Source organism: Dictyostelium purpureum (assembly GCF_000190715.1).
Source record: "Dictyostelium purpureum unplaced genomic scaffold DICPUscaffold_268, whole genome shotgun sequence".
Taxonomy (NCBI): domain Eukaryota; phylum Evosea; class Eumycetozoa; order Dictyosteliales; family Dictyosteliaceae; genus Dictyostelium; species Dictyostelium purpureum.
The window spans coordinates 236-18,517 of NW_003519604.1; the positions used below are offsets into that span (position 1 = coordinate 236).

The 18,282-nt window shown below is 25.4% G+C and overlaps 5 protein-coding genes across 5 annotated transcripts; 2 read left to right on the forward strand and 3 right to left on the reverse strand.

Annotated features, from left to right (window-relative positions):
- Positions 1-204: 204 nt before the first annotated feature.
- On the forward strand, positions 205-2,190 carry DICPUDRAFT_98959 (uncharacterized protein; the record flags this gene model as incomplete). Its single annotated transcript, XM_003291233.1, has 1 exon — positions 205-2,190. One exon carries the CDS (start codon positions 205-207, stop codon positions 2,188-2,190), a length of 1,986 nt encoding a protein of 661 aa, XP_003291281.1.
- A 2,651-nt stretch (positions 2,191-4,841) lies between these two features.
- DICPUDRAFT_57246 (uncharacterized protein) lies at positions 4,842-7,027 on the forward strand. Its single transcript, XM_003291234.1, has 2 exons — positions 4,842-5,304; positions 5,379-7,027. Exons 1-2 carry the CDS (start codon positions 5,030-5,032, stop codon positions 6,994-6,996), a joined length of 1,893 nt encoding a protein of 630 aa, XP_003291282.1. The 5' UTR covers positions 4,842-5,029; the 3' UTR covers positions 6,997-7,027.
- A 105-nt stretch (positions 7,028-7,132) lies between these two features.
- DICPUDRAFT_155871 (uncharacterized protein) lies at positions 7,133-8,107 on the reverse strand (the record flags this gene model as incomplete). The annotated part of the gene is made up of 1 exon (XM_003291239.1): positions 7,133-8,107. One exon carries the CDS (start codon positions 8,105-8,107, stop codon positions 7,133-7,135), a length of 975 nt encoding a protein of 324 aa, XP_003291287.1.
- A 177-nt stretch (positions 8,108-8,284) lies between these two features.
- Positions 8,285-16,271, reverse strand: DICPUDRAFT_155872 (uncharacterized protein; the record flags this gene model as incomplete). Its single annotated transcript, XM_003291240.1, has 5 exons — positions 8,285-8,607; positions 8,694-14,753; positions 14,833-15,027; positions 15,097-15,561; positions 15,632-16,271. 5 exons carry the CDS (start codon positions 16,269-16,271, stop codon positions 8,285-8,287), a joined length of 7,683 nt encoding a protein of 2,560 aa, XP_003291288.1.
- A 487-nt stretch (positions 16,272-16,758) lies between these two features.
- Positions 16,759-17,466, reverse strand: DICPUDRAFT_8477 (uncharacterized protein; the record flags this gene model as incomplete). Its single annotated transcript, XM_003291241.2, has 1 exon — positions 16,759-17,466. A coding segment is annotated over one exon (708 nt), but the record flags the coding sequence as incomplete, so codon positions are not given.
- Between the last annotated feature and the right edge of the window lie 816 nt (positions 17,467-18,282).

Below are 18,282 nucleotides of genomic sequence, written 5' to 3' on the forward strand. Positions count from 1 at the left end.
TAAAAAGAAATTGTAATATTAAATTTAAAAAATTAAATCTAAAAAATTTAAAAAAAAAAAAAAAAAAAAAAAAAAATAATTTAAACATCATTTTGTAAATTAGAAATTAATATTAACTTTAAATTTTTACAAATTATTTTTATAACATTTTACAAAGATTTATATTAATATAAAAAGCAGTTAAAAATGATGAACCATCCAAATATGGTTAGATACCAAGAACCCTATGATTTTAACCCATCACCATCAACAGGAATGTACAGTCCCATATATAGAGCACCACCAATCTATGGAGCAGTACCACATTATCCAAGGTTTATTGAACAACATGGTGCAATGGATGGAAGTGATGACCAGAGTGATAAACAGTTTGCACCAACTAATATCGTTGCAGAGTTACAAAGAAAAATTCAGTTCTTGGAGGAAGAGATCTCAAGAAAGAGGGATACAATAGAGGGACTACAATCACAAGTTGCCAAATATGAACAAGAAAAACAAACAGAAAAAAAGAAACAATCAAGATACTGGACACCTGAAGAGCATTCAAGATTCCTCGAAGCTCTTTCAAAGTATGGCCACAAAGATGTTAAATCCATTTCCCAATACGTAGGCACCAGAAACCCAACACAAGTAAGAACTCATGCACAAAAATACTTTTTAAGAATTGACCGTGAACGTGGTAAAAAACTTGAAAGTAAAGATGGTTCAAGTTTGGCCAATAGTGGCACTGGCTCAGATAGGGATGATTCAGAATGGAATGAATATAATGATGAAGGATCACCATTATTTTCATCATGTACAAATTCACCAACAACCAACTCTGTCATTAATCCATTTCAACCTGGTATTCTAAATACCAGTCTCAATGGAAATAGTTCACCAACTGTTAAAAGAAAAAGAGAGGCTGTTACAATTACTGCTACACAAGCAAAATCAGCTCTCATTTATAAAGACGCTGTTTTAGCAATTTTACCTACATCATGGACCCCAAGTGATTATGAACAATTTGCTAAAGGCCTCATTTCAAACATCGATCAAGATGATATTCAATCTCTCTGTAAATTAATAAAAGAAAACTTTTTACCAAATCAATCAATGGAAAATATTGAAACTGCATACCATGCATTCCACAAAGCTGTAAATAAAAAATCAGAAATTACAAATAGCCCTAATTTATCTTCATCAACTACATCAAACTCATCAACTTCATCACCATTATCCACCTCCACCCCATCACCACAAATGAATCAACAAAATATGAACCAACAACAACAAATGAACCAACAACAAATGAACCAGCAACAAATGAACCAACAAAATATACAATTAAATCAACAAATGAACAATCAAATGAACATGAATAATATACCACAACCACAATTACTTCAACAACAAATATTAAATCAAATGAATCAAAATATAAATAGTAATAATAGTAGTATGAATTCATCACCAAATATTTCGAGTGTAAACTCCAATGATAGTTTTGTAAGATCACCAACATTTAAAAAAAGACCACCACCAGTTAATGTATCTAGATCAGAATTCCCTGTTACTCCATTATCTGGTTCACCATCAGCCTCACCATCAGCCTCACCATCAACCTTCTCAATGACCTCACCACATTATGGAATGCCCCAAAATTATTCAGGTAACCAATCGCCAATTAGTTTAGTACCATCTCCTTCACTTTCATTACATCCACCTTCACCAGGTATGCCATCACCAGGTATGCCATCACCATCTCACTCTATGCGTTGGCCAGGTTTAATGTATGAGTATAGGAGAATGGAGCCTCATCATATGAATTATATTCCTTTACCACCTTCGCAACTATCTCCACATCATATAGGTTTTAATAATAATAATAACAATGGTAATAATAACAATAATAATAATAATAATAATAATAATAACAATAATAATATAAATGGCGGCAATAACAACAATGATAATTTAAACGATGATAATAATAATAACAATGGTAATAATAATAATAATAATAATAATAATAATAATAATAGTAATAATAATAATAATAACAACAATAGTAATAACAACAACAATAGTAATAATAATACAGTTTCATGGCACCCATATTCTGCCACAGATAGTCCTACATCTTGGGCTATGAGTCAAGCAATCAATTCATTTTCAAATACCTCTTTATCAATGAACAACACCAGTTAAAATATTGTATATTTAAAAAAAAAAACTAATAATAACAATATATTTAATATATTTAATATTAAATAAACTATAGAATAGTTTATTGTTTAAAATCAAATGTATATAATAAAATCAAATAAAATTAAATCATAAAACTCTAAATTTATAAATTAATTATAAAATTATAAAAAAAAAATTAATTGTAATAATAAAAAAAAAAATCATTTAAATTTGAATCTATAAATCTTTAGTTTTAATTATAAAAATCTAAAATCAGGGGAATCTTTAATCAGAGGAATCTTTAAATCAAAGAAATCTTTAATTAAAGAAATCTTTAATAGTTTTTTATTTTTTTTAAATTTTATTTCATTTCACAATTTAATAAACTAATAAAATAATAATTTTTTAACTTTTAAACTACAATATTTATTTTTTATTATTAATAATAATAAATTTTTATAATTATTTATTATTATTATTAATTAATAGAATTTAATTATAAATTTAATTATAAATTTATTATTAAATGTTTATTTCTATTTTTAGTAACAATTTTAATTAAATAAAAATAGATATTGCTATTAATTGTTGTATTTTTTTATTTTTTTTATTGGTTTTGATAAAATTTATGTTATTCATTTAATTGGGGTATTGTAGTGGTGTGTTTGTATGCTGAGATATTTTTTTAAAAAAAAAAAAAAATGAAAATTAATAAATTGAAGGTGTTTTTAATATTTTTTGTATGGGAATGTAAAATCCGATTAAAATTAAAATCTGAAACGAATTTCTCTAGCCTATTTAATATAGACATCCATTATATTTCCGGGAATTTCATTTTTTGGACTAAACAATAACAATATTTAGATGGATAACACTGAACAATTATTGCAATAAAATTTTTTTTTTTTTTAAATTTATCCTATCTTTATCTCGATTAAATAATTAAATTATAATAAACAAAAAATGAATAAAAACAATGTTATTTTTAGTATCAAAAATTTTGTAATATACTTTTATTTTTTTTATTTTTTTATTTTTTTTATTTTTTTTATTTTTTTATTTTTTTATTTTTTGGTTTAAAAACCAAACAAAAGTAACATTCCTTTATTATAAAAAAAAAAAATATCTGTTATATGTTTAATATCTCTAAAACACCGAGTCTTTTTTTTTTTTTTTTTTTTCCTATATCGAATTTATGTTATAAAATTATAATCATAATTAAAATAATAACAAATATAGTTAATTAATTTTAAATTATTTTTTTTTAAAATTTTTTTTTTTATTTTAAAACTTTTTTTTTTATAAAATTTTTTTTTTTTTATTTTTTTTAAAATTTTTGATTCGTTTTGCGAGATATATCAAGCCAATTTATAGAGAAACAATAACCCACTCTACTCTTTTTTTTTTTTTTTTTTTTTTTTTTTTTTCAGTTTATTTTATTTTTATTATTATCTCTTTTTTTTATAATTAACTAAACTTATCAAATAATAACACACACCCAAATTATAATAAATAAAAAAACAAAATACATAAAGAATTAACAGTGAGTATTAGATTAGATAATATGCATAACCTACTTTTTTTTTTTTTTATTTTGGAAAGTTATAAATAAAAACACACACATTATTACATGCATAAAACAATAATAGTTTATTTATACACATAAGTCGTTATAGTTTAGCACACTCTACATAAATTAACACCGCATAAACTACCCACCACACTTTAACACACCACACACTATTTTTACCCACACACACAGACTAATTCCCCTATCGCAAAAAAAATAAAACACAAACACACAATAGGGTTATTATTATTTTTTTAATATTCAAAACAAAATTATTACCACAGACTTTATGTTTGTCTCAAATTTTATAAAATATTATTTTAAATCTTTCGCACACTCTAATGGAATTTTAAGAATCATATGGTCATCCACACATAAAAGATTTTTATTATTTTGGTTGTTGATTTTTAAATTTTATGTGTTTTTTTTTTAAATTCATTTTTTTTTTTTTTCATTTAATTAAATAAAAATATATGCGAACATAAAGTAAATTATAATCAGTTAATTATTTGTTTAACATTTTTTTATTTATTGTTTATTGTTGTGGGTGTAGTGTGTTTTATATATATATATCTATATATATGATGATATAAATACTATCACTATTATATTTAACAATAATAAAATAAATCAACACACCCACACTCCACTCCAAATAAATAAAATAATAATAATAATAATAATAGTAATAATTAAAAAAATCAGTAACAATTATATGAATATATATTTATAAATAAATATTATTTAAAAATATATAAAATCTCTTTCTCGCTTGAGAAAAACAAAATAAAAAGACAACAAAGACAAGAAAAAAATAAAAAAAATAAAATAAAAAAATTTATAAACATTTTTTGTATTTATTTATTGTACACTATCACAATAATTTATAATATTGTTGTTGTTGTATTATTATAATTATAATTTCTTTTTTTTATAAAAAAAAGGTATAATTAATTTATTATAGTTTCTTTTTTTTATAAAATTAATTTTTTGTATATTAATAATTTTAAATCATAAAAATAAAATAATTTTATACTAATTCTTTATATTTAAATTATATTTCAAAATAGATTGCTTTTTTTTTTTTTTTTTTTTTTTTTTTACTCGTTCTTTATAGTTTTAATTAATTAATATCATATAAATTTGGTTTATTGATTTATTTATTTATTTATTTATATTTTTGTATAATATTTATATAGTTATATAGTAATAATATAATTTAATCATATATTTTTTAAATTAAATAATCATTATTCAATTTGTTAACCAATCAATCAAAAAAAAAAAAAAATGAGAAAGGTTATACCAGGCAGTCATTCAAGTTCAATTACAAAACAATATGATATTACATCTCAAATTGGTTCAGGTAAATTTTCAGTTGTAAAACAAGGAACAAATAAATCAACAAATAAGCAATGGGCAATTAAAATTATGAAAAAATCAGTTGTTGAGGAAGCAAATATAATCAAAGAGGTCGAAATGATGACTGAAATTAAACACCCAAATATTATTTCACTTCACGAAATTTTTGAAACCGAGTCTGAAATTTCATTAGTTTTAGAATTGTAAATAAAATTTCATGATATAGTATTTGCAATAATAAAGTGTACTAATATTTTTATTTTTATTAATAATTCAGGGTAACAGGTGGAGAATTATTCGATAAAATTGTAGAGAGAGAATTTTATACTGAAGAAGATGCATCAGCTTTAATTAATACTATCACAAAGGTTATTCAATATTTACACTCAAAAGATATTGTCCATTGCGATTTAAAACCAGAAAACCTTTTATATTCAGATAATAGCGATCAAGCAATTATTAAATTATGTGACTTTGGCTTATCTCAACGATGCCCAGCTGGTAATCAATTACGTTCATTGGTTGGCACACTTACATATATGGCACCAGAAATTAGTAATTGCACTGGATATGGTAAACCAGTAGATCTTTGGTCTTTAGGTGTCATTGCTTATATTTTATTATGCGGTTTTCCACCATTTGACGAAACAACTGGTTACAATTTAGAATTTCCATCACCAGAATGGGACAATATTAGCGACTCTGCCAAAAGTTTAATCAAAGGTCTTTTAACAAATGATCCATCAAAAAGATTTACAATTGAACAAACTCTTAAACATCCATGGATCGCAGGAACTAATGTTGGAAAGAATTCAATTGTTGGCACATTAAAAACTCTTCGTGAATTTAATACTCTCAGAAGAACTGGTACTACAATGGGTCACAATAAACAAGCTAGAGGCACTGTTTTTGAACTCTTCCCATCACTAACCCCAACAAAAGAATTAAATAATAATATAAATAATGTAGAAAATATAACAGCTCAATCATCATCATCATCATCAACAACCCCATCATCATCATCAACAACTCCATTATCACCATCACCAACCTTTATAAATGAATTAAATGTAGATAATAATAATAATAATAATGAAGTTAATAGCGAATGTAATAATAATGTAATTTTAGAAAAAACCAACAATAATCAAGAAAAAGAACAAGTTAATGAAACTAAAAAACAATTAATGAATTCTTTAGATTTTAATGAACAATTGGACAGTTCATCAGAAACCTATTCCTCATCACCAGATAAATTAACCTCACCAGAACTTTCTTCACTCTCAGAATTAACAGGCGCATCATTATCAGCAACAGATAACATTAAACAAAAAATAATTGACCAATTAAAGAGTGAAAAAACTTTATTACAAAAAGAATTGGACGAAATTAAAAGAGAAAAACAATCATCTCCAACACCCTCACCATCTTCATCATTTTTAAATAATAATAGTAGTGGTAGCAATATTGGTAATAGTACAGTTAATGAACGTGTTTTTAGACCAATTCACATGTCCAAAGACAATAGTGATGGGTCATATGAAAATTTATTGTTGGGTTCAAGTCCTCTATTAAAGAGTCATCATATTAGCCACAGTAGAAATAGTAGTTTTGGCGGCAGCTGTTATGGAAGTGGTGATGAGCTATCTTCAAGTGGTGGTGCTATTAAAAAGGATAAATCAAAATATGGTGTCGATAGAATTGTATCTGATCTCCAATTAGAGTTCGAAAAACTCTCACTCCCAAAAGATTCCTTTGATAAGATTAATGTGGTTTTGCAAAATTACAAACAAAAAAATCAAGAGAAATCAATGAAACTAAAATTAGAAAAACAAAAAGAAAAATATAAAAAACTAAAAGCTTTATTAAAAAAAGAAAAAATTAATTTAAAATAAAATATAAATATTAATTATCTTTTTTTAGTTTATATGTTATTTAAAATTAAATATTATTTTAAAAACTAAATAGATATTATTTTAAAAACTAAATTATTTTAAAATTTTATTGTTTTTATTTTTTATTTTTTATTTTTTATTTTTTATTATAGTTCAAAAGATTATTTATCATCTCGTAGTTAATAATACCACCATTGCCATAGGATCCCAGAGATATTAATAGTTGCTTGGTTCTTTTTGAAATACCATAACCATTGGATAGGTTGTAACGACCATAATTTAAAGTATGAAAGGTTCTGAGCTTTATGCATGTTTTATGTTCCGATTGGTTAATCAATTTTTTCCATTGACTAAAGTCGATTCTTTTACTAAAGTCTTTTACCAAGGTCTCTGTTTTTATAACTTCGCTGTTGATATTGTACACATTTAGTTTTGATATTGGAGAGTTATTATTGGTTGACCAAGAGTTTTCATTAAGAATAACATTTATAAAATTCTCCACACACCATGTTATTGGGGAAGCTAAAAAACCAATCGACAAATCGGGATAGTGGCCTATTATAGAGCATGCTTGAATAAATAGTTGAGCAAAATCAGCCTTATGACCTATTCCAGTTGTTGGGTTACTAAATATTGAGGGGGATCTAATAATAATATAAGGTATTGATTTCAATTTTGCTGCACTACTTAAAATATATTCACCAATTACTTTACTTTGCATATATCCGCCAGGTAAAATATTTAAATTTTCTAAAGGAACCAAACCAAATTGTTGTTCGTCGAAATTGTCTTTAAAATCACCTTTTGGTTCTTGTTTCATAAAAACTGAATATGTTGATAAATTGACAATTGGAACTATAATTTTTGAAGAAGAAAGTGATAGTTTTATTATTTCTTTAACACCATTGACATTTACTGGTTTTATAGATTCATAATCTGCTAATAAATTGATATCTGCACCTGAATTAATTATTAAATTGATATCATTTGCTAATAATTTATATTCTTTATTATTTAAACCAAATTGATTTTTTGATAAATCCCCAACAATAACATTGATTTTTGAAAGCTGTTGTGTATTTAACTTATTATATAGTAAATGTTTTTTCATATTATCATAAATTTCATATATAGGGTTATCATTGTTGCTTTTATTTCTAATTAAACAATAAACCTTTGTGCAAGTTGGTAACAGAAGCAATTGATATAATAAATATACACCTAAATTTAGATTTCGATTTAATTAGTAATTATAAAACAATATTTTTTTTTAAATAAATAAAATAAACTAACCTAAAAATCCAGTTGTTCCAGTAAGAAATATAATGTTATTCTTGTTGTTTATGATTTGTTTAGGAATGGATTTGTTTTCAATTGATAAGTTTATAATTGAATCATCAAGTTTAATTTCATTTTCCCAATATTCTAATTTTTTTTCTACTTTTGTGAATGAGGTGGTTTTGTTGCTTGTATGATATGGTTTTTCATTTTTCCTTTTTTCCAATTCACTTTTAATAGATTGTATAATTGATTGAATTGTGTTAACCTGCAACTGTTGGATTGTAATTATATTTGGAGAAATCTCTTTGTCGATGAAGTTTTTTAATTGGACTATCAAAAGACTATCAACACCTAAACAAAAAACTTTAGTAATGGTTCAAATAAACAGTATACATAATTTAATAAAAATAACTTACCTAGTGAGTTTAGTTTTACTTCTATATTAATTTTATTTTGATCAATTGATAATAGTTCGGCTAGTTTATTTAAAAAAATTGAATCTATGGTGTCTTTTTGGGAAATAATAACATTAGCTTGTTTTAAACCTCTTACTAAATTTAATTGATAGTCGAATTTATTGAAAATTGAACCTTGGAAATTCACTAAACGAGTAAAATTGAAATTAGAAAGCAGTAAATTAGTTGATTGATCTTGATTTTGGATCATTAAATCCAAAGATCCAACAATAGTATTGATTGGTAGCGGATTCAAACCTTGACCATCCAATAATTCTATGACCGATTGATTTCTTGCTACAAAACCTGATGATTGTAACATTCCCCAGTTTGTGCAAATAGAGGGTAACCCGATTGATTTTCTATATTTGGATAAAGAGTCTAAAACAAGATTTGCACAAACATAGGAACATTGGTCTGTAGACCCAATACAAGACGCTACAGAAGAAGCCATAACAAAATTGGTTAGCTTCCATTTGAGTTTTATTGATAAATTATGTAGATTAATAGCCCCTAATGTTTTTGCACTGTGGGATCTATTTAAATGATTTAAGCTTATATCTTGAACTTCGCCAAAAACTTGTTCAAAAGCAAAATGAAATATAGAATCTATATTTTTAATATTACTTGATAATAAAACTTCATTTATTGAATTTTCTAAAGCTTCTAAATTGCTGATATCTAAAGACTTGAAATAAAAATTTATATTTTCCTTATAGCTATTTATTACGAATTCTAATCCCCATTTCAATTTTGATTTTGTTAAAATAATTACATTTTTGACTGTTTTTGAATACATTAATATCCATTTTAATATATCTAAAATAATACCAGATTGCCCAGTAATTAGAATTGTTTCACCCAAACCATTGATTTCATAATTTAGTTTTAGTAATTTTTCTTCCTTTTGTTTTTCTATTAATTGTTCCATTATATCATATTTGTTATTGACAATGATTTTACCAATATGTTTACGCTGATTTATATATTCAATTGCATCTTTAATTTCTTTATTTGAGTATTCCGTTATAGGTAATATATTGTTCAATTTATTTGATTCAATTGCATTTGTGATCTTTTTTAATAAAGTTCTTTTTATTTCATTACTGATAAATAGTAATTCGATATTGAAGTATCCAAAATTATATTTGAAATTATTGTTATTTGTGTATTCATTTGTATTTAAGTGTGTCACCGAAAGATCTACAATTCTACCACCAGTTGTAAGAGACTTAAAATTGGAATCCATATAGTTACTTGAAAGAGTATTTAGTATTAGATCAACACCACTTCTACCTGAACCCATCTCTTTTAATGTATATTTTATTTGTTGACAATAATTCTTATCTCTTGTTGAAAAGATTCCAGAAATAAATTTGCCATATGTTTTAATTAAATAATCTTCTTTTTCTTTGGAACCCACTGTAACAAAAACTAATCCATTGTGATTCATTTTAAGTATATTTAATGCAGCCAAACCTACACCTCCTGAAGCAGAGTGAATTAAAACAGTTTCGTTGCTTTTTAAATTACCCACATTATAAATACTGTAATAAGATGTCAAATAAATTGATGGTAGAGCTGATGATTCGCAATGAGATAGATTTTTTGGTTTGAAATAAATTGAATCTATATCAACAATGATATGCGATGCCGATGAGTTATCACCAAATCCATAGACTTCTTCACCAATTGTAAAAGGATATAGATCCTGATTTAAACCTGGACCAATTCTTGTAATAACACCTGAAAAGTCATTGCAAAATTCTGGATCGCTAAGATCACCACTTAATCTATTAGCTATTTCTGGTGGTGCATTTCCTGAGTATATTAAATAATCTTTATAATTTACACCAAATGCCAGTACTTTGACTTCAACTTGATTTGGTTCTAATATGACTTCTCTTTGTTTAAGTTGATATTCTAGATTTGGTGATAGTTTTAATTTGAACAACTCTATATTTTCTTTTTTTAGTTCAATGTAGGAATTTGATTTAAAATTTTGATTTAGATTGGTCTCTTTTTTATAACGCTCATAAAAAACATTATTATTTTTAATAAAAAACTCTCTGTGTATTGAAAAATCCCAATTGACTATTGTTGGAATAATAGAAATGATATCTTGATTAATAATTGATTGTTTGTCAAAATTTAATGTAAATAACTTTAACTCTAAAAATTCATCAAAATATCTTGCTGCACCTACTACTGAGGATGATAAGTAGTTGGATGACTCTGAATCCAAAGTAACTAAAATATGTTTTGAATTTAATTTGAATTTTAATAAAAGTTGATTAATTTCAATATATTCCATCGTTATTTCTTTAAAATTATTGATATTTATTTCATCTACTGTTTTTATAAAATAAATTGTGGTATTGTTATTGATTTCGGATAAATCGATACAATTTTTAAACTGTTGGATATTTGATATTATTTTGATATTATTCAATTTATATAGTGATTTTAGACTATTTATAAAGCTATTGTCAGAATTTGAATAAATGATTACATTTTCACTACTATCTATTTTGGTTTTAATATTATTTAAACTTAGTTTTTGTGCCTGAATTGCGGTACAATAGTATTCTGATGGGTTTGAAAATAATAAGTCTGATTTGAAATTATGTTGATTTAATAATTTCACCCAAGTATCTTTATCTAAATAGCATCTGTCTTTTCTAATATCCATATCTTCAAATGAATACCATTGGTCAAAACAAGAGAATATAGTGTCAATAATTATAGATCGATCTGGTGGTTCAATTAATAAAAGTTGTCCATTTGGTGATAATACTTGATATATTTGTTCCATAGCATAATTAATGTTTTTAACCACATGAACTACATTTGACATAATTATAAAATCATAATATGATGGCTTTAAACCCTGCTTCATAAATGGAGCCTCTAGATCAATAGTATTATAAACTATACTAACACATTTGAATTGAGATAATTGATTTTTAGCATCAAAAATAAATGATGGTGAAATATCGGTCCATGTATATTCTATATCGATTTCATAGCCTTGATTATCTAGGAGCAATTCATTTATTTTATTTAATACTTGTTTTGATAATGAACATGTACCTCCTCCGAACTCTAATATTTTAAAAAATATTTTTTCTTTTAAAATGGGTTTAATGGAGTTTTTTATTATTTCCCCAAACATTTCACTTCTAACCATACACGTTGGGGTGTCATAAAATTCTTTGAGCATATTGTCTTCAAACAACGACTGGGGTAAATTTTCAGATGGATTGTCACTTTCTAGAGGGAATAATATTTTTGTAATTATTTTAATGGATTTTTCAATTAACTCTTGATTAGAGACAACTGGAATATCTTGAACATGTTCATTATAATATGTTTTAATTGTTTCAAAGATATAGTTGAATAATCTTTCATTTTTTGAATCGACCAAGTATTTTTCCTTTAATTGTTCAATATTTAATTTTCTAACTACATCAATTTGAATATCTTTGTTTCTTTCAATAATATATTTTAAGAGTGTTGTTGAAATAAATTTTATACTATTAGAATAATTTTCAATAACTTCATTGGCAACCTCACAATTAAAAATTGACTTAAAAGTTGATGGTGGTGGTAAAATTGAATCTTTTTGTTGTAAATAAGTTGTATAAACTTGATCTTTTGGAAGGTCAATTACATATGGATCTTTAATATAGGTTAATGATGTGCATACTAATTCTTCAATATCAATTAAAATTGTTCCGTCTGATAACATTATTGTAATTGAACCCACATAAGAATTACCTATTCTTTTCTTTAATTCTGAATAAACATATATTTCCGAAAATTGGGTTCTATCTTTGGGAATGTTTTTTGAATATAATTTAAAGCCACTAACATTATCAAAAACCATTTGTGATTGTTCATTGATTAATGAAATTAAACCATGTAAGCATGAATCCAAGATTGAAGAATTGAAAAATGTGGGATTCTTTTCCAACATCTGGTCTATGTATCCATTTGGCAGTTCCAGTGAAACTATCGAAAGAGAACAATTATCACCTAAAAAGCATTTATCTACACCTTGAAAAGCACCAGTATATTGCAAACCAGTTCTCATTTTGATAAAATCATAAAGCTCTTCTTTTTTTATGACTGCTTTGTTACATTGACTTTGTAAAATTTTTTGAATATTAAATTTGAATGTATTTTCACCATGGCTAAACAGTTGAAAATTCCCACTTGCCGATTGCACCCATTGATTTAACTCATCTTTAAAATGATATAAAACTTTATATTCAGTTTTACCAGTTTGATAAATATTTGTTTGTAAGCATTGGTTGCTTCCTTCTTTAAGAATCAAAGGTGTTTTAAATTCCATAAAGTTAATAGTTATATCTTGATTTGAATAAGTTTTAAGCAAGTTTATAATGTAACCACATCCTGGATAATAATATTTTCCCTTTACTTGATGGCCTTTTAAATATTGAAATGGTAATTTGCCAATATCAATAAAAGCTTGGAAGGATTTAATAAATGGTGAAACCTCTTTATTTGAAATACCCAAGTGATCAACTGATGGGCCATCAATTCTTAATTGTTCATGAAGTGCATCTTCTCTCCAGTAAGATTTATCATCCCATTTGTACAAAGGTAAACTATAGCAACCGCTATCGAGTGGGGACATTTGATTATTAAATTGGCTCTTGAAGTTTATTCCATTATAACCGCTGCAATATAATTCTGAAATTGTTTTTTGGATTTCAGATAAATCATTTTTTTTTCTATTTAATGAAGTATAAAACTCAATAGATTTTCCATTATTAAAGTATAATGAATTAGTTGGGACCATTTGTTTTAAGTAAAATGTTAAAGTTGGGTGTGGGGATATTTCTATAAAACATAAATTTGAATTTAACTGGCTTTCTTCGATATATTTAAAAAGATTTGAAATGGTTTGATCAAATTTTACTGGCTGTAAAATATTGTGATATACATATTGAGAATTAAAGAGGAGGTCTTGGCTAAACAACTCTGCTGTTACAGTTGAAAAGGTTGGTGTGTTAGGTTGCTGTGATTTAAATTTTAATTCCAAAATTTCATCCTTTATAGCCGTTTGAGCACTTGTATGGATTGCTGTTAAAGACCCAAGCATTGCAGTAAAAATACCTTTTTCTTTTGCACTAATATGAATTTCATTTAAATGTTCTTCATTACCGGCAACAACAATGGAAGATGGTGAATTGTAACAAGCAATTTCTAGAGTTGGATATTTTGATGAATAATCGCTTTTAAATTGTTCTGAGCTGATATTTATTGATAACATTCTTCCGGTGCCTTGTGTTTTTTGTTGTAAAATGGATCTATTATATACTAAGTAGCATAAAGTATCCAAATCAATCATTCCAGAGCAGTAAGCAGTTGAAATTTCACCCAATGAATGTCCAATTATAACTGAAGGTTCTACACCCCAATGCTTATATAATTTGAATAACCCAACTTGTATCATAATATTAGATGGCTGAACTATAATTTGTTGATTTATAGATATGGAGTCACCATCTTCAATTGATCTTAATTTCTCTAAAATGGAATAGCCGTAATAATTCGCAAATTTTGAATCCATTAAATCTAAAGTATCTCTGAATACTGGTTCATTTTTATATAGCTCCAATCCCATTTTATTATATTGTGAACCTTGGCCACAAAAGATATATACAACAGTTGGATTATTTTGCTTGATTGATATATTTGAAAGCATATCGTTTTTTGTTTGAAATTGTGTTCTTTTTTCTAAATTATTGAATTCTTTAGAATCACTAGCAATTATAACTGATCTTTGATAAAGTGATAGAGATTTTTTATAAATTTGATTTAAAACAAAGGTATTGAAGTCACTCTCTTTTAAAACATTTGATTCTTGATATTTCATTAGTGATTCAGCACTACAAGATGAAAATGGTATTAAATAACTCTTATGTTCGAGTTTATTTATTGTTTTGTTTTTACTTATAAACTGTTGTAAAATCAAGCATGAATTTGAACCTGTTATATTAAAAAAATGAATTGGTATTTAGTTTAAAAAAAATGAAGGAAAATTTATAAAATTTAAATACAATCTTACCGGTAACACCGAAATTATTTATAATCATTGAAATTTGTTTGTTTTCATTAAACTTTATTGGTTCTGTGACTACCTTTAAATTCCACTCTTTAAACTTGATTAAAGGATTTGGTTTTTTAAAATTAATATTTGGTAAAAAACATTTATTTTTAAACATTAAACAGCATTTTATTAATGATGCAACACCGGAACATGCTAATATAATTAAATTATTATATTAATATTAATAAAATAATTTATAATAAAAACAATAAAAATAATTACCTTCTAAATGACCAATGTTTGATTTTATTGAACCTACCAATAATGGATTGGAATTAGAGTGAGCAGTGCTATCTTTAAAAACCATTGAAATACCTTCTAACTCAACTGGATCACCTTTAGGTGTACCAGTTCCATGGCACTCGACATAATCAATGTCAGCTCTATCAATTAACCCATTGGTTGATTTAAGTGCCAATTTAATATTTTCTGCTTGAGAGATGGAAGATGGTGAATAAAAATTTAATTTATCATCCAAACCATTACCATCGACATTTAAACTTTCTCCAGAAACCACGCAATAAATATTATTACCATCTTTAATTGCCTGATTTAAATTTTTTAGGACAACCACACCAACACCTTCTGAACGAACATAACCATCAGCATCCGCATCAAAAGTCATGCATTTTCCTTGTTTTTTGCTTAATAAATTTAAAAGCGAAAATGATCTAAAAGAGGGTAAATCTAATAAAAACAACATTATTATTATTAAAACTATTATCATTTATACTATTGTTTATATAACAAAACATACCCATTATCATATTTACACCACCAACAATAGAACAGTTTGATTTACCAGATTTTATTGACTCATAACCCAATGCAATAGATGTTGTTGAAGATGAGCAAGCAGAGTCAATTGTTAATGAAGCTCCATGAAAATCAAAGCAATATGAAATTCTATTTGATGCTGAATGAGCCGATGTACCGAATAAATTACTTTGAGCTGAGGTTAATGAACGACCAATATCCTTGTAATCTTGAGTAGAGAGCCCGATAAAAACACTTGTATTTGAACCACGTAGAGTTATTGGATCTACACCTCCATCTTCCAATGCTTCGTAAGTGCACTTTAACAAAAGTCTTTGCTGTGGATCAATGGTTACAGCTTCACTTGGATTTAAACCAAAAAAAACAGGGTCAAAGAGTTTCCATTCCTCCAAAGGTAATAAACCGGCACTACTACAGCCAATTTCATTTAACTTATAGAAATTTTCATTCCATCTTTCTCTAATGTTAACTATGCCATTAAAACCATTCATTAAATTGTTAAATAATTGACTTGGAGTTTGATTTGATTCATTTATATTTCCACTTGGTAACCTAAAGCCAATACCAACTACAGCTACTAAATTTTCTTCTAAAATATTTTTATTAAAATTTTCAGACATAATATTAATATTAATTTCTTTTTAAAATAAAATAAAATGATAAATTTTATTAGCAGGTAATTTATATAAATTTTTTTTTTACAATATAGATTTATAACATACCTGCATAAATATACACAAATGAAAAGTTTTAGGAATAATCTTAAAGTTGAATAATTATCTTGTATTCATTATTATTTCCTTTGTAAAATGGATATTTTGAAATAATCTTATAAAAAAAAAAATTTTATTTTTTTTTTTTATTTTTTATTTTTTATTTTTTGTTACTTGGATGGGTAAATTTACTTTTTTTTAATTATTTTTATCATAAAATAATTATATGACATCATGAAAAATTGATAAATAAATAAATAAATATTTTGACCATATTCAGATCTCATATCTCTAAATTATTTGTTTTACATTATTCAGATCTATAAAGAATAAAACAATTTAAAACCATTTATTATAATAAAAAAAAATAAAAGATAAAAAAATAAATAAAGAATTATTTATTTTTTTTTTTTTTTTTTTCTTCTTGTTTATTTAAAGATTTCATTTCTTTGATGCCAACTGGGCAAAGGTTATTAACTGTGCATGATGAACACTTGGGTCTGACTGGATCGCAAATAGTTTGGCCGAAACCAACCAACAAATGGTTAACTTGACCCCACTTTTCTCTTGGTAACCAAGACTCCAATTGTCTCATTGTTTCCTCTGGTGTATTGGTTTTAACCCATCCCAATCGATTACAGATTCTGTGCATATGTACATCGACAGCGATTCCTTCTACTCTACCCCATGCAATTTGAACGATTAAATTTGTCATTTTCGGGCCTATACCTGGTAATGCTTCGATCTCTTTGAATGTTGGTGGTATATCTCCATTATACTTTTCTTTTAAAATTTCTGCAATACTCTTTAGATAAACCGCTTTCCTTCTATAAAATCCAACTGGGTGAATAAGAGTCTCTAATTTTTCGTTTGGTGTTTTTAAAACCGTTTCGACATTTAATCCATATTCTTTTAATCTGACCATTGCTGCATGTGTAACTTGATCTTTAGTTTGTGATGACAATAAACATCCAACCAATATATGAAATCTTCTTTCTTTTGGTTCAATCTCTTCGATATTGAATGACTCTGCCCCTAATGTATCTACCGGCGCTATATTTTCTTTTCTCATAACTTCGATTTTATTCCAAACTTCTTCCCATTTTAATTTTGCTAATGATACTTTTGTTGAACCTTCGATATCGTCGTAATCGCCAGTATTATTACTATTATTTTTATTTTTATTACTACTATTATTACTATTATCAACTTCTTTTTTTATCTTTTTTATTTTTGGTTTAGTTGTTTTTGTTTTAGCATCTTTATCCTCTTCTTTTTTGACTAAACTATCTTTATTATCTTCGTATTCTATATCTATTGACTTTCTTATTTTTTTAATAGCATTACTAATTTTACTATTGGTTTTACCTGTTCCATCGTCTTTATTTGATGTTGTAGTTGTAGTTGTTGTTGGTATTGTTGTTGTATTATTAATAGATGAAAAAGAAGATCTTCTTGTTTTTATAGATGACATTGTGTTAATATTATTATATTTTAGAAAACTTTTCAATTTAAAAAAATTTTTTAACATGGTATCTTCGAAAAAAAATTAAAATAAAAATTTAAAAAAAAAAAAATTAAAATTAAAATTGTAAAAAAATAAAAAAAATAAAAATTTCATTTAAATATAACGAAATTAAGAATACAAAATTTTATTTAATTTAAATAAACCCCCAAGTCTATAATATATTTTTAGTAGGCAGTATAATCATAAATTAGAGAAATTATTTTCTCTTAAATCTTTTCTTAAAAAACCCTTCAAAAGAAAAGTGTTAAAATTTTTAAACTGATTTTTTAGCAGTGGATTCAAAAGAATGAAATAATCTCCTATGGCGGATGTGTTTTCAATAATATGATAAAATGTTTCAATGATTTGATTACTTTTTGTTTGACTCAATTCAGATATTTATTTTTTGTG